The 21,550-nt window shown below is 34.0% G+C and overlaps 1 protein-coding gene across 2 annotated transcripts in view; it reads left to right on the plus strand.

Annotated features, from left to right (window-relative positions):
* LOC109851258 (DNA-directed RNA polymerase III subunit 1) overlaps positions 1-20,488 on the plus strand; it is a 55,102-nt gene extending 34,614 nt beyond the window's left edge. Inside the window, exons 17-30 of one of the 2 annotated variants that reach the window (XR_002249739.1) lie at positions 5,397-5,631; positions 6,030-6,221; positions 7,316-7,414; positions 9,107-9,310; positions 9,387-9,656; positions 9,859-10,006; positions 11,995-12,146; positions 12,965-13,120; positions 13,193-13,330; positions 13,452-13,519; positions 13,837-14,041; positions 14,162-14,364; positions 20,025-20,156; positions 20,279-20,488. Coding sequence is in view for 1 of the 2 variants with exons in the window: in XM_020421313.1 (XP_020276902.1) it covers positions 5,397-5,631; positions 6,030-6,221; positions 7,316-7,414; positions 9,107-9,310; positions 9,387-9,656; positions 9,859-10,006; positions 11,995-12,146; positions 12,965-13,120; positions 13,193-13,330; positions 13,452-13,519; positions 13,837-14,041; positions 14,162-14,364; positions 20,025-20,076 (2,122 nt within the window). In the remaining variant the exon portion in view is untranslated. Of the gene's footprint in view, positions 1-5,396; positions 5,632-6,029; positions 6,222-7,315; positions 7,415-9,106; positions 9,311-9,386; positions 9,657-9,858; positions 10,007-11,994; positions 12,147-12,964; positions 13,121-13,192; positions 13,331-13,451; positions 13,520-13,836; positions 14,042-14,161; positions 14,365-20,024 lie in introns of both variants that reach the window. The other variant, XM_020421313.1, reaches the window with a different exon arrangement.

Raw genomic sequence — 21,550 nt, forward strand, 5'->3', positions numbered from 1 at the left:
GGGTATTTTCGAAAAAATAATGTTGACAAACCCAAGAGCACCAATTGTCTTTGTTACTCAATTATATGTTTATATTTGTACGCATCTATGTACAACTAACAACCACCAAGCTTTTATCCCAAATGTTTGGGGTTAGCTACATGAATCCTATTTTTTCATTCCATTGTGTTACAGGTCGTTTCCTCCGTTATGTTAGTCTTAATCATATCCTTCTTAATTATTTCTGACCAAGTCATTCTAAGTCGACCTCTAAATCTCCTAGCCCCATTAACTCTAATATTATCATTTTCCTAATCGGTGCACTAAGGAGTCTCTGTTGTACATAACCAAACCATTTTAATCTATTCTCTCTCATTTTATCCTCAATGAGCACAACTTCTAATTTACTACGAATGCACTCATTTCTTATTCTATCTTTTAGTATATATTTACAAGACCATCACAACATTCTCATTTCTGTTACACTTATTTTTTTGAACATATTTTTTAATTGCCTAACATTCTAACCCATAAAATATAGTTGGTCTTATAACCGTCCTATAGAATTTTTCCTTTAATTTCATTGATATTCTACGAACACATAAGACTCCCAAAGCACTCCTCCATTTCAACCATCTCGATTTAATTCGATGCACAACATTGTCCTCTATCACACCATCATACCTAATGTTAGATCCTAAATAGTGAAAGTGATTAGTTTTAGGTATTTCTTGGCTATCAATATGTACTATAGGTTTTCTTACTTTTCTACTTTTACTAAAACTGCATTTCATATATTCTGTTTTTGTTCTACTAATTCTAAAACTTTTAGACTCAAGTGCTTGTCTCCATCTTTCTACTTTAAAAATAATGCCTTTTCTAGTTTTATCAACTAATACTATATCATTAACAATTAACATACATCATGAAGTTTCATCCTGAATGTGCTTAGTAAGTTGGTCCATAACTAATGCAAAGAGATAAAGTACTTAAAACTGACCCTTAGTGTTAGCCTATGATAATAGAAAATAGTTTAGTCTCTCTTTTATTAGTTTTTACTCTAGTTGTTACTCTATCATACATATATTTAAACACATCAATATGTATAATAGATACATGTTTCTTTTCTAACACCCACCACAGTACCCCTCTAGGTACTCTATTATAAGCTTTTTATAGATCGATACAAACCATATGTAGATCTTTTCTCTTTCTCTCTCCATCAACCGTCTCAATATATGTATAGGTTCCATAGTTGACCTCCCAGGTATAAAACCAAGTTGATTTTCATATATACATGTCTCTTTTCTTAGTTTTTTCTCAATTACCCTCTCCCAAAGTTTCATAGTATGACTCATGAGTTTTATACTTCGATAATTTGAACAACTTTGTATATCCCATTTCTTCTTATATATTAGTATCAAAATACTAATCCTCCACTCATCCGACATTCTTTTCGTCTCGATAATCTTATTAAATAGTTTAGTTAATCATCCTAAGCCTATATCTTCAAGATATTTCCAAACTTCAATAGGGATATCGTTCGGTCCTACGGCTCGATCACTTTTTATTTTTTTAGATCATTTTTAACCTCGCTAATCCTAATTTTATGACAATATATATAGTTTCTATCATTCACTATATGGTCAAAATTTCTATTTTGCTCACTTATTTGGTTATCATTAAATGATTGATAAAAGTCACCCCTCCACCTCTCTTTTATTTCCCCGTCGGTCACTAGAACTCTTTGATCCACACGTTTAATACACCTATATTACCCAAATTTCTACTCTTCCTTTTTCTAATCTTAGCAAGCTTATATATATCTTTCTCTCCCTCCTTAGATTCTAACTCATTATAAAATTTTTTATAAGCCTTTTATTTATTCTCACTAACTGCTCTTTTTACTTCCTTACTAGCTTATTATTTTTCTAAGTTTTCCCTACTCCTTCACTTTTGCCACTCTTTATTTAAAATTTCTTCTCTCTAATAATTTTTTGCATACTCATTCCACCACCAACTCTCCTATCCATCTAATCTACAACCTTTAGATACTCCTAGTATATCTTTAGCCACTTTCCTAATACAAGAAGACATGCTATTCCACATAATATTAGTCTCATTATCTATGTTTCATATATTTTCTTTCATTATCTTATCTTTAAAATATATTAAATTCTCTCCTTTTAAATTTCACCATTTAGTTCTTAGTCTTTTGTTCACGTTAGTTTTTCTACTCCAATTTTTAATAGATACGTCTAAGACCATTAATCTATGTTGTGTAAAACTCTTTCCTGGTATAACTTACAATTATTGCATATTAACCTATCCGCAATTCTAGTAAGAAAAAGTCTATTTGACTATTATTAAAACCACTTTTAATGGTTATTAAGTGTTCATCCCTTTTTCTAAAAAGTGTATTTGCTATTATCAAATCATACGATATTGCAAAGTGTTCATCCCTTTTTCTAAAAAGTGTATTTGCTATTATCAAATCATACGATATTGCAAACTCTAGAATTGATTTACCCATATCGTTCTGTGTATTTGCTATTATCAAATCATACGATATTGCAAACTCTAGAATTGATTTACCCATATCGTTCTTATCGTCATACCCCAAACCTACATGTATCCTCTCATATCCGTTATTATCCTTACCAACATGTCCATTAAGATCCCTCCTATAAGTAATTTCTCTTTAAATGGGATTCATTGTACTAATTCATCTAATCTATCCCAAAATTCCCTTTTAGTACTCTCGGGCAAGCCTATTTGTACGGATCTGTGTGTATGTATTTATGTATTTACGTATGTAAATATGTGTTCAATGTATTCATTTTTCTGCATTACATGTGAGGAAGTTCCTGCTGGCCATTTACTACGAAGATTTAATGACTAATCTTTTGAGTCGATGTGATCTTAGAACATCATGAGGGATGTGGGAGTTCTTCTGTTAGGGGTTAGGAATGTAATGAATCACTTATGTAGAACCTGTAGGTTATAGTTATTTTTGTTGTTTTTTTAGCAAAGAATACAAATATGTAAAATTTGATAGTGAACTTAATATGCATATTTTGACAAAGAGGATTCCGACCTAATTCGAATATGACCACTAGCTACGTAGAAATTTGACATGATTGGAGAGAGAAATTAAATTTAATCTTCAAAGTCAATTTCCTCCATTCTTGAAATTGAGTCCTCTACTCTTTTAGAAAGTTCGCTTTTTACATCACAAATGCCCTTTCATTTGAAACGTAATTACCATCACATATTGTTGTACTCATTCACTTTTCTATCTAGACACATGATAATTGTTCATTAGACGATAGACAACTATAGTTGAGGAAGTGAACTCTCCGCTGCCTAACCACCTAACTGCAAGGTTTGAAATATTAGATATCAGGAAAATATTGAATGATCAAAATTCGTATTAGATTGCGGTTATCAGGGGAATATCGGGGATATGCAATAAATATCGGATTGTCATAATAGATGTTTGCATATATAGTATAATGTCTAAAATGTAATCTCAATATACTTAATGCAATCTAAGCATACAGAATATAAATAACATGTTTAGGATCACTAAGCAACCTTGTAAAACAAATAAAAGTACAAATCAACGATGCAACATTTTGTCTGACGTTTTTTAGGTCAAAATGTCATTTGATATAATAGGAAAATCATGATATCTCACTTGAAAAATTGGCAAACACGGTATATTGTTTTGCGACAAGCTATATAAAATAATATATCGGCTAACACGTTAGCTGATGTATTGTCTATATCAGGGATATATTGCCCAGAATAGACAAAAAAGCAGTAAAGAATATTTAGACACTATATTGGTTACGACAAGCCCTATATAAGGATATATCGGGCAACATATCGGGCCATGTCGGGGATATTTAAAATCATGCCTAACTGCAGTCAAGAGGATCCAAATCCCCACTTACATTGAAAAGGACTATAAAAATTCCAATACTACATATGAACCGGTCATGTCCCTAGATACTCCAATATTTGTAGGTTGTTAATTTATCTATTTTAATGTCTCAGATAGTTTACTATTATCTCTTATTATATCCATGTACTTTAAATGGATAATACTAGATTTGCATTGGATTTATTTTATTTAGTCACATCACTAGTTTAAGGGTGGCCTGGGGCGGCAGTGTGCACGCCATTAATAGTCGTGTACTTGCATACTCCAATACGTATTCGGCTGATAATATATCTATATCATCTCATATATTTTACTATTATCTATATTCATATCCATGTTTTACAACAATATGGAATGTCCTTCGTGATATACCTAATCATGCTAGATTTTCATTGGATTGTTTGTATTTATCTACATCACTAGCTGAAAGGTTGCGTCTGCGGCAAAGTTAAGATGCGTAAATCATTAAATAGAGGTTTGTTCTCAGCAAGGACCTCTTTAGTATAGGGCATATAAGTCGGGAACGTGGGACGCTACAGTGAACTGCGACCTAGGTTCAATCATCCTGGATTTGTGTGGAACATGACCCGATTCACCATCTCCAGCAACCGGATTTAGATTTCAAACCAGTTAATTTTTTTTAAAAAAATTGTCATTTATAAAAGAATAAACAACAAAAAACATGATAAATTAAGCAATTAAAGTATGCACGCCTTAATTGCAACATGATTCCCAAGGTTCTCTTACCATTACTAATATCAACTAGCATCTCTCTTAAATTTGACTCTTGGAAAACCTCTGATTCCTGATTTTAAGAACCAAACCTTAGGCGTACCACGTTCCCTGACGCACCATATAAGCCTTTCCTCCTCATACCTATACCTGATTCCTAGTGAGTGTCATGCCATGCTTCAGTGCCCGTCCTGCAAACCAGAACAATATTGGTTCCATGCAGCTATGGTATAGGGGTACCACAGGTTGTTTTCTCCTTCTAATTTGAGTTTGTGATGTTTCATCATAGGGATACTTATGCATTTATGATCAGCAGGTAATTGATTGTTCATCCTAGTAGTTTTAAAGCTTAAATGCTTTCCTTTTGTCTTCTCGAGTATACTACACATGGCTGAATTTTGCTGGGACTTGGATGCTAATTACCTAGTGGGTGGTATTTGGCCAATCAAGAAAATATTACATGTATACTACCCTCATACACTCTTAGTATCTATCTTTGACTACTAAGATTGTCAATTAGCTTTTGTCTTGGCTTGTAATTCGTGAGGTTGATTTTGTGGCCTCAAAGATATATATGGAAGCTTCAGACTTCCAAATTGGTGCAAGTGACTTTTATCATTTGAGTGGTAAATCTCAATTTATTTCAGAAAGAATAAATTTCACAGAAATATATTTGATAAACTTCTACATGTTTTTACATTTTCTGCTTGAGTGAAACTTTCCCATGTGTCTGCAGTGCCCGGTGGATTGGAAATCATGGGTTTTCTATTGGCATTGATGATGTTCAACCCGGAGAACGCCTTAACCAGCAGAAAAAAATGACAATTGATGATGGTTATGGAAGATGCATTTCGTTTATAGAGTTATATGAGAACAGAAAACTTAAACTGAGGCCTGGCGCCAATGCAGCTGAAACGTTAGAAGTTGAAATAACTGAAGTGCTGAATGAAATTAGAAAAACAGCTGGAGATGTAAGGATCTCTGATTGCATTGTCATCTCCCCTTAATTTCTCGAACACTAGTTTATGATATATTATTTCGTTATGTAATGCATACATGATTTGCTTGTTTTTGACAATTACATCATAGTGGTACAATGCATCAGGTTTTCGTGCACAGTGATTATTCTGTCTGAAATCTTACTATTTGATTCAGACATACCTTAAAGGACATTTATCTGTTTGCAATTTTTTTTTGTTTTATATGCTAGTTGCTAACCTTGTTATGTTCCATTTGTAAATTACCTGACAAATTTGTTATTAGTTTTTTTTACATCTACGAAGTGACAAATGGTGTTCTATAGGGTTATTTATTGTTTCTTAGTTAAATTATTGATTTTTGAACATATTTCTTTTCTTTTGTATTTCAGGTTTGTATGAAGGAACTCCACTGGAGGAACAGTCCTTTAATTATGTCACAGTGTGGATCCAAGGGGTCTGCAATCAACATCAGCCAAATGATTGCTTGTGTAGGCCAGCAATCTGTTGGCGGCCGTCGTGCCCCAAATGGATTTATAGATCGCACACTTCCTCACTTTCCAATTAAGTCAAAGACGCCTGCTGTAAGATTTATCTGTTTTAACACGATAACCCTATTAATTTTAATGTTTTTTTATTCTTCACAAATTTGATTGCAGAATCTAGTTTTTAATACTCTATAGGCCCTTTTTTTTAAAGCATTACACGACTAACATTATATGTTTTAATTGGAAACTTTTTCCCGCTTGTTCTGATTGAAAAATAACTGGAACACGTTTCTTGGTCTATTTGTGTTTCTGTTTGACGCATGTTGTAGTCAGTTGTTAGTGAGAGAAATCAATGTTATCTTGGAACACGTTTCTAGGTCTATGTGTTTGTTAGATAAGTATAATGCATCATAAATTTGATTTGCCTTCAAATATGAACAATAACATATCTTGTGGATTATTCCAAGCCGTGCTCTGAACTATGGTATATGAAGATGCATGTCTGCATGGGCCTAGTGTGCTGTGAAGCTTGCAATCATTTGCCAGTCGCAAACTATTATGATTGGCAAAACCAGGTGCAGTACATTAGCAGTATTAGGCAATGTTCACAGAAGTGGACGCGTGAGGAGAAATGTTGGACCCTTTTATGAAGCGAGGTGTAAATTTCAAGGCGTGGGGTTAAGCCTGATAAATCAATTATAGGGTATATTTCACAAATCCTCCCAAAACTTTGGGGTTCCCCACGAACTTTGGGGTATCCCCCACAAACTTTAGGTTATCCCCCACAAACTTTGGGGAGTTAGTTGTGATCTCAGGAGAAAGTTGTTCCTTTCATCTACTAACAAATATTGTATTTTTGTTCACATTTTTGATTTCCAAGACTCATATTGCTTTGATACTGCTGATTAGTTGACTAGGTCTGCACCTTTGATTTAAAAGACTTTAAATTGAATATCTGAAGGAAGAATTGGCTGATAATGACTAAGAATCTGCATCTATTTCTTTTTCTTCAATGCCTTGTTTCTTTTTTATATGATCTGCTTTTTTGATGTATTATGAGATTAACCAGTTCGAGTTTAGGTCATATTCTTATATTCTGTTGTTATCAAATTTCCCCCCTATTTTTATCCATCTTTACGCTCCTTTTGAAGATTGTATTCTAGAATCATAATGTGGATATCTCCTTTCAGGCTAAAGGGTTTGTAGCTAATTCATTTTACACTGGGTTGACGGCAACTGAATTCTTTTTTCATACAATGGGAGGACGGGAAGGCCTTGTTGATACTGCGGTATGAACCATCTTTGTATCTTTTTGTAGTCATACTTCTATTTGACAAATGTTTTCATTTTTAATGCTTTCATGATATAATGCTTTAATATGCTAATGCATGATGATTGGGCACACATTACTCAAATATGATTTGCATAGGAAAATTCAATATTAACATTTGAGAACCAGTACTCCTTGCCCCTGGTGATGTTGATTAAAAATTAGTTTTATGAGAACATACTTTCTTTTGGCAATTGACAGAGTTTGGGACTTCAGAAGTGTTCCTGATGTGCTTATGTAGCGTCTGAAATAATGTATATTCCAAATTGTGAATATGCTTGAGGAACCGACATAAAATTGTCATTGGCTATATGAATCCATCGCTATCATCTATAAGGTAGGATATGATAATGCTACATATACCTAAATAACAAAAAAGATCTCAGGGTTCTGTTAAGGAACATGCTTAATGTGTTCCTTTCTTTTATGCAAAAATACTAAATTTGTGAACCTTTGATTCTCGTTTTACATGATGTCAGTAATGCCCTGGTCTATTCCTTATAAAAGAATTGCCCGAATTAGGCTAGAATGATTTGTGAGATAGAAGCAGTATATATGCATTCATGTGCTGCAACAGAGCTTCGAACTAAAGGGTAAGCAACCAATAGATTTATCTGTTATAAACATGTAATAAATTGGATTACCATTCTGATAACAACTGCTACTTTTCCCTTGGTTACTAAAACAGTTTATGGTTACTGTAGGAGCTTAGCAACTTTCTTTTCTGATTATTTTCTTCTTTTCACTAGAATTCATCTAACTCAAGGAACTTTATCAAACATTCGAAGGTCACCATTAGTTTCCTATTTTTTCTACTTATTTCAAGGAACTCGAGTCGATTGTTTCCTATTTTTCTACTAGCACAAAAATCCATTCATGATCCTATAGTCCACTGACTTTTGTAAGTAGATCTATGTATGTGTCTTTAACTACTTCTAACAGAAAATTCATAGATTTTTAATTACGCAGTCGGGAGTTATCATTATTTTGTTAATCTTAAATCGATTTCCAACACAAGATGAAATGCAATTCAAGGATTTCTTCTTCAAATTTATTCTTAAACCTTTGAACTCAAACTTCTTGATTTTATCAATTTGGTTGGATTTACTACTTGATAAAAAAATATAAACACGAGGTTCTAAATTCATGCCCATACAGAAAAAAATTGAAGTTAAATGAACCAATCCTCTCAATACATCTAGCAGGATTCACTCGGATCTGTAGCTCTATGTTTCTCAAATTTCTGGGTTATTTTTTTAGCACCAGTGTACTAGTAACCTGGAAGCGTATCTAATTTCAGAAGTTTGGGATGAAGGAATATTTTGCACCAGTGAATCACAAGTTTCAGGTTAATTTAGACGTGTAAATTGAGGGATTCTATTTTATTTGATAATGGGGCAGTCAAGATCCTCAGACAAAGTTAAGTTTGTTCTCTTGCCCATTTCACAGGGATGTAAACTTTTCTATTTTTGTTAGTTCCTTCATAGTACTATTGTACTACACACCTTAGGATGATTGTCCATAGTTATAGCATGGGTTTTTTTTGCTTATAAACATGAAGTTTTATCCCCATTAATTTTATAATTTCTACATTGATGGAAATGCCAATTTCCTATATCTCCAAATAATGCACACATGTTAATTTAAACAGGTGAAAACTGCAGAAACAGGATACATGTCCCGTAGACTGATGAAATCATTGGAAGATCTCTCACTTTATTATGATCAGACAGTGCGCAGTTCTAATGGAGGAGTAGTTCAGTTTATTTATGGGGATGATGGCATGGATCCAGCAAAGATGGAAGGGGAAAATGGCACTCCCTTAAATTTGGATCAACTATACAAGAAAGTCATGGTCAGTTTTCTATAGTGATACTGAGGTGTTAGAAAGAGCTTTATGTTTTAGAGGTGATGAACTTCCCATCTTGCAGGCAACATGCCCTTGTAGACCACAAGACTCTTTATCACCTTCAGAGATCATTTGCCTTATAAATGAAAGGCTATCAAAGTATGATATGACCCCTGAGGGTGGTTGTTCTTCTGCTTTCAAGAATTTGTTATTGGATTTTCTCCATAAGCATGTTGCTGAATTGAGGAAGACAAGAATACGGCTTCAACTTCAAGAAGATCATAAGGAAACTTCTAGTGTATTGGAAAACGTTGCTGCCAATATATCTGGAATTTCTGCTCAACAACTGAAGGTTAGCATTTAAAATCTCTCTGTCATTGGCTACATGCTAATCTGCCGAAGGATAACCTGATAATTGATTTTGTGGAGCTTGTCCACAAAAAACCAGTTTCTGATATTCATTACATATCATCCATCTTCTGGTCTGTTCTTCTTTTTGTTGATTATTTTAGTCCAACTTCTGCATTGAGTTCAGCAAATGAATTGGCTATCAGGTATTCATGGAGACATGCATATCTCGTTATCATAAAAAGAAGCTTGAAGCAGGTGCAGCAATTGGAGCCATTGGTGCTCAAAGTATAGGAGAACCAGGGACACAGATGACACTGAAAACATTTCACTTTGCTGGAGTCGCAAGCATGAGTATCCTATGATGATTCATATGACCAGAGTTGCATGTTCTTTTCATAATTTATTTAGTCATAAATGCAACTTTATGAAGCATATCCTTGTGTGCTGTTCTTTTTCCTCCTTTGTATTCCTCTTCATTTATCTAGTGATATGTTTTTCGTAGAATGTGTTGAAAATCTAATTTATGCGAAGTTAATCATTTCCTTTTCACATCATCCTGACAAGATCCATAAGTTTAATTAAGGTCCTCATGTAGACTAATAAAATGATGTTCGAGAACACTAAAAAAAGCTATACTGGTGCCAAGGTTTTAAATATCGGCCGACATGTCCGACATGTCGGCCGACATATCGGTTTGAGGGCTTAACCGACACGACATGGACGTTTTCAACTCGGATGTCGGTTTTCAAGGCCAAATCGGAAATATCAAAGTCATATCGGGCATATCGGCCTATTTTTTAGCTTTGAAAAATCGACCGATATGGTAATTTTTTTAAGATCTGTTTTTTGTTATTAGGTTTGGGTTTAGTGATAAATACCCAAACCCGTTTGACCCGTTCTCATGTTTAAGGGTTTCTTATGAACCCGATAGAAAGAATTTATGAACCCAAATCCATATATTATTTACTTTTTTATATGTTTAGTCTATAGAATTTATATAAAGTATACTTATATTGAATTTATGAATGCTTAGATTATATTTAGAACATGATATTATACATATGCGCACTACCCGATATGGCAATCTGATATTTAGTCAATGTCCCCCGATATATCCTCGATTTCCGCTATCCGACATGGATTTTAGCCATCCGACATGAACCCAACATCCGACATTTAAAACCCTGACTGGTGCACAACACTCATCCCTACCATTTTATGGTTATGTAGCAGGGCTAGTCACACTGACACAGATGTGGCTCAAAATGTGACATCTTAACACAAGACGAAGTCAAAAAGTACAAAGAAAAGAGCGCTATCGCGTCCAATATTTGTGTTTTATGTGTGCTTGATATAACATGCTTCATGATATAAGCGCATAGTTTGATACTTGTACACCATGGATCCTATTTTATAAACTAATAATAAAACAGAGATTTATATTGACAAAAAACTCTTTTAGTTCTTGTTTTGTGCTATTATCATTTTTGTACTGCCACATCAGAAAGAAAGATTGAATTTAAAATTGCGACTTCCATGTAAAATTGCATTTCCCCCCTCTTTCTATGCTTTGGTGTTTTGTCGTACTTATTGTCTATTGGGAATAAGAAACATGTGCGTTGCAGCAACAGAGGAATTTGGACAAAAGAAAATACTTATCCAATTTAGTGTATCATTAATGGACTGAAATTTGTTAAACCCCAAATCACTTTATTTTAAGATTGCCATAATCTCGATTTTCGATATATGTGATCTTTAGATAGTTGGTGACTATTATACTGTTTGATAGCACAGTTCGCAAACAGTTGGACAGAATGTAACTTAGTTTGCTGTGTATTTGTTTTTTTCTTGCGTGAAATGAGCATCACATGAAATTAGAAAACATATGCATTCTAGCACATTGAAGTATATATTTGTCCGATGTCATGAGCTTTAGAGAGTATAACTGCACATTGAGGGTCACTCGTAGTCACACGTATTCATGCATTCTTACCCGAGTCATACCTCGTTACTCATTTCTCTTTAGAATTATGTAGTTTAGATAGAGTTTCTAAGGCCAATTATCATTATCCCTATGAAAGGTAGGGTGTTTTTTAATCTGTTCTCTGTATTTATTATTAGATCTCAGACAATTCTAATTTCCAGATGTTCAATCTGAAGAATCCATATATTTGGGTGATTATTCTTTTTCTTCCTAATAACAAAAATGTTCGCAAACTTGTTAATCCTTTTCATTTTCATGGTCCTTATAAGATAGGTTTCTTTCCTTTCTCTGGTTTGTAATTTTAGTACTGAGATGCATTGAATAAATCAAAATCGTTTTCTTAACTGGAAATTAGATGTTACTCTTGGGGTTCCTCGCATTAAGGAAATTATAAATGCAGCAAAAAATATTAGCACACCAATAATTACTGCTACACTTTTTTGTGATGACAAAGAGGAATCTGCTCGTTTAGTGAAGAGTGAAATTGAGAGAACTCTCCTTGGTGAGGTATGTTGCTTCTTTCAAGATATGCATTGGTCTACATTTGTAGTTTTTACAGTTACATGGAGGACACTGTGTATGTGGAGCGATGTAATTTTTTATTCTTTTTATCTGTTGTTTATCTCAAGGACACGTAGTTCTTATTTTTAAAGTAAGGGACACAAATAAGTGCTTGAGTTAGGTGGAGGTCCAATGTTGTTATTTGGGGTTTTTAGTCCCGTTAAGCAGCGACTGACCTTATGCATTTAACATAAAATCTCACCCAAGGATCGATTTGGGGAAATAATTGTCCAATTTATGCATGTGTTTATGATCTGTTGGACAGAGATTTTTTCTTGTCCGATACATTACCTATATAACCTGTTACTTTCAGCAAAGATTAAATCAAAGTATTTTTGGAGAAAATAATCAAAAATAGATTCTCTGCAGGTAGTACTTATTGATGAACTCTGGTTTAGCTTCATGATTCTGAAATTAATAGATTATTTCTACTAGCATGCACACAATTCAGAAATTTCCAACTCAATATCAGACGCAGTTGGTGCGTCACCAGTTAGAGCTGGATGAAACCTATGTGCATAGTCATGTCTTTTGCATCTCCAAATTAGCTACAAGTTTTTTCACAAGTAAAAGTTGCACTGTGAGGAAAATCCTAAGAATGTTTCAAGAATGCAGCATGTTTGTTTCTACCTGTCTTTCAGCTTACTCGTCTTGTAAACTATTCAAGAAGTCCCCTGAAGTTTTGCTAATTGTAAAGTTTCACATGTAGAATTCTTTTTGGGCCTTTTCCGGATCCACATGGGCCTTACCTCTCTGTTGTGCAGGTGGCGGAAGCTGTGAAGACTGTACTCAAATCTAATCATCCATATATCTCTATTGTACTTGATAAGGAGCGAATTAAAACATTGCATATGGAAGATTCTCTTGATTCCATTAAGAATTCAATTGTGAATCATCGAAATCTTAAATTAAAAGCAGAGGTGAGGATAGTTCATCATAGTCGTCTCCTATATTGCCCTTAATGGTATTTGTGATGTTTAATATTCTTGCAGGATATTACATTCCATGGCAAAGGTAATTTGAGAATTTTCCCTCGTGGGCGAAATGCTAAAGGAGATAACAAAGATGGAAGTAGATTAAATTCTGAACTGCACTCTTTGACGTCCATCCTTCCAAAGGTCATCGTGAAGGTGTGAAATTATAGATAGACTCGAAATGTTGAAATTTCAAGTATTAGGTCGTTTGTGGGTTAGAGTTAACCATTTATATTTTTCTAATTATTTGTCTTCATATCATAAATTTGATTCGCAGGGCATCTCAACGGTGGATCGTGCTGTTATTAATTGTCAAAGAGGAAAATATAATCTACTGGTTGAAGGGTTAGTTTTCATGCAGACAAATGCATTTTTATTTCCATTCTTCCAGAAATCAGAAAGAATATGATTTTTTTTTTCAGGAGTTCCTGTGTAATGATGAATAGGTAGCATTTGACCCAATACACGTTTTCTGTTGTAGTTATTTTGTTGGTTTTCATTTATTTTTCTTATCATGTCCTAAGCTATGAAATTAGAAAACTACATATGTTGAAGGAAACCCTGGAGCAAATGACCATAATGAGCTTTCTACTTGCATTTGTTTGAATAATTATGTTTTTAAATGAAATGAAAAAGGTGAAGCTGTGGATTTAATTTTGCAGTACGAACCTTTTAGCAGTTATGGGCACTCCTGGTGTTGATGCAAGTAAAACAAAGAGTAATCATATCATGGAAATTTGGCAGACGCTGGGCATCGAAGCTGCAAGACAAAGTATCATAAGCGAAATACAAGATACTATGAAAAGTCATGGAATGAGCATTGATGCTCGTCACATGATGCTGCTCGCTGATGTGATGACTTATAAAGTAAACATCATTATCATATCTGTATATGTTCATTTATAAATTCTACATTGTAAGTAATTGTTATTTAAGCTCAATTGTTTAGGTTTCATGTTTGTTTCTTGTTGTGACTGTTTTCATCAGGGTGAAGTGCTCGGGATCACGAGATTTGGCATGACGAAGATGAAAGACAGTGTTTTGATGTTGGCATCATTTGAAAAAACCTCAGAGCACCTGTTCAATGCATCATTTAATCACAGGGATGACCAAATTGAAGGAGTATCTGAATGTATCATAATGGGCATACCAATGCAGCTGGGAACAGGAATTCTCAAAGTTAGGCAAAGGTACACAATCATCTAAACATCGCGTCTCCTCGTCTTTCTTTCTCTATACTCATATTGGTAACATATTTTCAAGTTCTTAAATGGATATATTAGTTTGAGTTTATAATTATAAATTATGTTCGGATTTTTGTGTTTTCAATATATTTACAAATCCATGTATTTGTACAAGAAACTGAAATATTCCTTGGAATATTAGTTTGCTCAGAAACCTAGAAGATCACCTCGAGCTAATTGAATTAGTCGAGCTTGCCTTATGTTCTTTTTATAGCATGCTATATCTTAGAACATGTTTGGCAAATGGTCAAAGTGGCTTATAAGCCACTTTGAGATGTTTGACAAGTGACTTATTTTGGCTTACTTTTTGGTGGAGTTTAAACCATGAGATGTGACCAAGTAAAAGACAATTATAACCCTAATGATTTCACAAAATTCAAGGCCTCATTTTATAATTTACCAACAACCCAATGTCCTTTTTGGTCAGTTTGACGACATTGATAGATTATAATCCACCCATTTGCTAAACACTGTACTATTAAAAATGGATTATAATCTGTTAAATTTACCAAACACACGAGATTATAATCTTATAATCCACTGGGATTATAATCTTAGCGGATTATAGTCCAAAGTTCCTAAACATGCTCTTAGAATCATTCACATAATTTGCAGAATTTGTAAAAGACAAATACCTTGCTATTAGCATCTAGAAATACTAGTTGTTTAAGCGAAAAAAACAACAAAAAGAAAAAGAAAAAAGAAAAAGAAAAAACCTAGTTCAAAACTTATATTAACATAACATTATTCTTAGTTAATTCAATGCTAAAACGAAGATGCATAAGGATAGAAACAAAAAGATGATTCCTCAGTAGGGTTTTAATATCAATTATCAGAAATACATCAAACAACCAAAATTCATATCGGATTGTGGTTATCGGAGATATATCAGGAATAAGTAGTAAAAATCAAAGTGTTATATCGGATAGTATAATATAATATCCTAAAATGTAATACAAGTATATTTAATGAAATATAAACATACCAAAATGTAAATAACACATGTTTAGGGTCTTCGACGATCGAGGGTCTTTGCTTGAGAATTGAGGAGCTTCGGGAGGGTCATTGAGCTTAGATAGAGGGTCTTCAAGAGAGGCTGTCGACAAAATTCTTTGAGTGAAATTTGCGAGCTATTTGGGGGAGAGAATTGGAGGCGAAGAGAATTAGAGTTACCTGATGAGCGGATGTGGAGTAGAATAGGATAGCATTGTTTTTGTATATCGGATGCTGGTCGAGTATGTGAAAAAGAATGTTTTTGTTTCCAAACCCAAACATGTTCACTTAGAATGTATATTTTAGAAAATTGGGTGATGTTTAGTCCACAAGTAATTGAATGGTTCATTGGATTTACATCGATATATCCGGAGAAATTGGTAAAAAATGATATATGATAATTTTTTTGCATAAATTGTATCGGCCATAGCCCAAACTTGATATATCGATGATAAATTGATAAAATCAGTCGATTTTTAAAACACTGTTCCTTAATATTCTTAGGATGTGTACCATACTTGCATGACACGAGGGGTGAAGTCTCCCTATCTCTAAAATCAAGTTGCTAATTGTAATTGTAATTGTGATGCTGATGACATTGCGCTTTAAACAAGATGGTACTCTACGAATCCATCTTTAACCAATGTTACATGATCTATACGACTTTGAGGTAATAACTGTGACGCCCCTGGATTCACACAAGGCTGCAGTCCAAGGTGAAACCAGAGATGTCAAACCTGCCATGCACCCACACTGTGCATAAACATGTTTCACCAATCACAGTAATATCTTCTAGTAGAACCAAATAGAAGTGCAGGTACAAACAGGTAAAATAAAGGGAATAAATGTAATAGACATGATATAGAAGAGATATCTCATTAATGAAAAGAATCATGTCTTAACTATAATACATCTGATATCTGAATAATAAAAATGTCTCAACATGAATCAACTAAGAATCGTACTAAGGCACACTGTCTTTACAATATGAATATGAAACTCTAATGTCTGGATAAAACTCAAAAATACAGTGGAGTCTTTACAAGTAAAAAATACGCGACGACGACTATGTCAGAACTCCGTCACCCTGCGGCTCTCCGGAACTCCGAGCTACCTGAAAGAGTATTTTTAAAAGAAAAAGAAACAACAAGAGCGTCAGAGCGCTACAGCAAGATTACCTCCATCCGCCCCCAGTGAAAGGGCTACTAGATGGAGTGAAAGCTCTATCTATTAAGCATAGTCTACCTAAATTTATTTTCCCCGTATCTAAGTAGGATTAACATTTAGAAACCTACAACACGAGACGTAGTACGTCGAGCGAAATAATCCAAATAAGAAAACCCTCATGTATATATCATAAGCCTCAAATTGTAGATATCTAAACATTAATACCGAGCTAAGAAAAGACAATCTAATAAAACCAATAATTAGAAATTCATAACACGAGACTGGTACGTCGAGCGAAATAATCCAAACAAGAAAACCCTCATGTATATACCATAAGTCTCAAATTGTGAATCTCTAATCATTGATCCCAACTAAGAAGTAAAAAGGACGGTAAAAGAAATAAGATATCAACACATCGTATTTATAATATCTTCCATAATCACTGGAGAGATAGAATAAAAATACCAATACATAATTTTGTATACTTTCAAAAGTAACGTATCTCAGTTATATAGTTCAATAATAGATCGTATTCATAATCGGCATCTGTCATACTTAGGTTATCAAGTAATTGTTTCAGTACAACAGACTACCCTATAGGTATCCTGAACTGTGTACACGGCTCATTAGTCTCATCGCGATCTCAGTGCATAACATGAGTGCGGGACGGACTACCAAATAGGCATCCTAGAAATACGGCTCACGAGCCTCATCGCACCCTAGTGCGGGACGGGCGGCTAGATCAAGCCTTCTAAAATCCGATTCAATGGCCTGTACATGTGGAATATCGACGCACTACCTCATGTAGTACTGAACTGAGCTCATCAACAATATCCATCTCATGTATAAACTATATATATCCGGTGTGTCGACGTACTATCCCATATAGTACTAAGCTGTGCTCATCAACGACATCCAACATGTATATGAATTATATCTAATCCAAATATGATCAAATCAAAATTCATCATAATCCCCTTGGAATTCTTAAATGTATAACATAATATATTCATGACTATACATATAACATCAAGCGGCTCAAAACTCCGCGAACGCACCTCAAAACGGCGCAACACAGCTCCACAAAACGAGCAGGAAAAACAGACGTGACATCTGTTAGTAAAACAATCATATCTTTCTCTAGGAAAATTATTTTTACAAATGGTTTTCTGTTTTAAAAACTAGATTCACACATCTTTCAAATGACATAAGTTTGGTTCAGTTTGGAGTTTATTTGTTATCCCAAATCTCCAGTTAAACATTATATATGTGCAGCCGTTTTTCTGCAGGACATGTTAGTAAACATAACATATCTTTCTCTATACAAACTCTTTTTAAGAATGGTTTTCTGTTTTAGAAACTAGATACATATAGCTTTCATATAAAACTGGTTTGGTTAAATTTGGACTTTGTTTGCTATCTTAAACACTCAATTAAATATTATATAAGTGCTGCAGTTTTCTGCAGAAAAACATATATATAGTACATCACTTAAATTTCTCATATATGAATAAAATTATGAAAAACACTAATGATCATGATCATGATACTATCATAAACAGCAAGAAAAGATTATTCATCTAGCATTTATTTTATGGTTTACTATCAAAAAAAAAAAATCTGACTTTTAACATCTCAGGTTAAGATTAAAGCATGAAAACACATATTCAATATCATATTAATCATCTACACTAGATATTTAACTATAGGGATAGGTTGGGATGAAGATAATCTTGCCTCAAATGTCGTTCTAATCCTCTGAGATAAACAGCAAGCAATTAGAAGTGCAAACAACCCGTTTTCTCCTTGCTACACGTTGATGATCTCGTCCTTTGTGTTGATATTTGCTTCACAAAGCTCTCAAAATTATCAATTTTAGGGTTAGGGCTTTAGAGAGAGGAATAGGGACTGCTAGGGTTTGAAACTCTGATATAAGGGTGATAATTTTCGTGAAAACATAAGTATATATATATGCAAACCCGAAATAAACCCGTTTAACTCGAACCAGGAAACCTAGTCTGACTAGGAAAATAACTTTCGGTATTTTGGCAATAACTTTCGCGTCCGATCTCGGAATGAGGTGATATAAGATTTGTTGGAAAGCCCTTGAAAAGACCTACAACTTTGGTATTTTGAGTTTTCCCAGATTCTAAGTGCATCGTTGTGTAAAATCTATAAACTCTTAACTGGTCATTTTTCCTAGATTTTTTTCTCGTGCATGTTTTGTGCATTTGCACTCATATATTCATATATATGTATTGGATTGATCTCAAATCAATTCCTAACATACTCAAATATCAATAAACGTTATTTATCCCAATATAACATGTTTATTATTATATCTCACAACATTCAGTATTATGGGGTTTTACAATAACCCACAAGTGGATAGCACTAGCAAGAAGTAGAGCTACATACTCATGCTAAAGCATTAGGATAACTAAAGATTCGTTGACTTGTGAATTGTGATGCATTCTACATACCCTTGGATGTCTCATGATGTTGAAACTCTCCAATGAGATCATTTTGAGTCACGCCTGATGCTCCTGATGCACTCTTTGTGGCTGCATTCGCACAAGCAGGAGCCTCCGGTAGTGAGAGTGTCCGTCTAATTAAGGAAGTATTGACTTTTATGATGCAGTATATCTCCATCTTATTTCTGGCCTTTTAACAAGTCAACATAATTCTCTTGGTAACCACATGATTGGATTTAGACGATTTAGGCCTCTTATTTAATAAGAGTTAAGATCAAATTTAGCAGCATATAAGTAAAACAACATTCAGAACTCTATCAGATGCTAGAAACCATCTCCGGCACCTTCAGCTTCTTCCAAAATTTGAAGTCATATATAACACATAAGAATATATAAGGTTCAGAGTTGACCCAAATTGCTTCTTTTAAATCCAATGTCATCTTATGTTCTCAAAATTTTTTTGGTAGGCCAATATTGTCCCTGAGACTGTTCTAGCTTATTGGACCCATGTTTCAAGCACTTTCCTGGACCCTGCTTCAGCTAAACTGGACACATGGGTCCCGTCACTATTCTACCCTTTTGATAAGGCTCACAAATTCTGTCATATGAGCCAAAGTCAATGACAGTCCTAGAGTAACTGAAAACTCCCCAATCATCATTACACAATCAGCAGAATTCCCCGAAACTTCCACTGATTTTCAAACACCAGGAAACATTGACATCAAGTTGAGATGCAATCTGGTCAATTGAGTGTCCAGAATCTTTCTTGAGTAGCATGTCACTGTGTAGCCTATAACCAACTCCTAGTCCATGGCATCTTTCAGTGGTTGCTTACTGCTGGGTAATGATGTAACACCATATAAATTTATGTGCATGTTACTGAATTATCTTTTTATGTTGTATTTCATCTGTATAGTTATGAAATCATTATTGCATGCAAGCTGTAACCAAGTATGTTATATGTGCTATCAGAGTTGAACAGCTGCCTGAACTGAAATATGGGCCAGGTCCAGTAATTTGTTGAAGAGGACGACAAGTTGCCTGCGATGATTCATTAAACCATGTTCGGCATTGCAGTCGTAATTAAATTTCCAAGTGCATTCGGTACGATTTATTCTTTTAATCAGTTTTTGAGATTATTTATTCCTCCTGATAGGCAATTTAAGGTTATCTTCCAATCCTGTCTGTTATTGCTTCTTATAATTTCTATGGAGTAATCTCTGCAGGCTGCATCTGAGCAAGTTGATATTGAGCAGCTTCCAGTTCTTTGTTTTTTTTCCTTCTCATATTCTGTAATAATTTGTATACATGAATGGTCTTTAAAGAAACCTGTTGAAATATTTGATCAAAATGTAAATAAGAAAAATTTAAGGGAACAGAAGATCATCGAGCTGTCTCATTTGATCTTGAATAAGTTAGCAAGCAAGCTTGAACACTATGTACTGTATTTGGACTTTGCTCTTCATACCGGAACAGGTAGTGGTAGGGGTGCATATGGTCCGGATGGTACTCGGATATGATACTTATTATATTCATATATGCTTACCAATCACGGGTAAAGATATAGATATGCCTCGTTAAAGAAAATTCATATCCATATATGCTAAATTCGGATATGAATATGATATGCATGCTAATATAATATATGATACAAGATAATTCATTAATATGCTCATTATATCTAAAAACCTAAGATTAGATATCATCAAAATTGATCTTAGATCCATTGATCTAAGGATTAAAACCATCGCAATAGCATGACTACTATTTATTTGGATATTTTATAGACCGATTCAGACATTTCACCATAAAATCATACCCGTAACAATATTTTATCATTTATGGATTTTAGTAAAACATAACCGTATCCTAATGGATATTAGTAGGGATATTCCATCGGACGCACAAATATTTTGTCCACCCTTGGTAGCGGTGGTAATATCATTTGACCTTATTTGAAAGGACAAAATTTTAAAATAGACTATTAGAATTTTATTTGTAAAAATTGATCCTTTGAGAGTTAATTATCATTTTTGACCCAGAACTTAGTTGAAACTGGGTCGAAAATGGTAAATAAATCTCACAAATATCACGGGATTCTAAATCTCATGAAGTTTACTCGCTAAATTATTCAGTCTAATCACGATTAGATTGGGTAATTAGACACTAAACTTCACGGGAATTTAAAATTCCGTAAAGTTTTATTCGCTATTTTCGATACAATTTTAGTCAGTTGGTTAACATTAGGTCAAAAATGACGAGTAAATTGCAAATGGGTCGATTTTCCCAAATAAAGTTCGTTTATTTTTAAAATTTGTCCTATTTGAAAACTATAAGTAATATTTGCACAAGTTCCGACTGTATTTTAGAAATGATTTTGAGGAGGAGCAATTGCCAGCAAATATAAGTTTACATAACTTATAAATGTGCATAGTAGGGACACATTTTCAGTATTTGTGGACTTTGAGATTGTTTACTTGTTGATGATTTGAAGAATG

This window comes from Asparagus officinalis, chromosome 8, assembly GCF_001876935.1.
Source record: "Asparagus officinalis chromosome 8, Aspof.V1, whole genome shotgun sequence".
Classification (NCBI taxonomy): Eukaryota; Viridiplantae; Streptophyta; class Magnoliopsida; order Asparagales; family Asparagaceae; genus Asparagus; species Asparagus officinalis.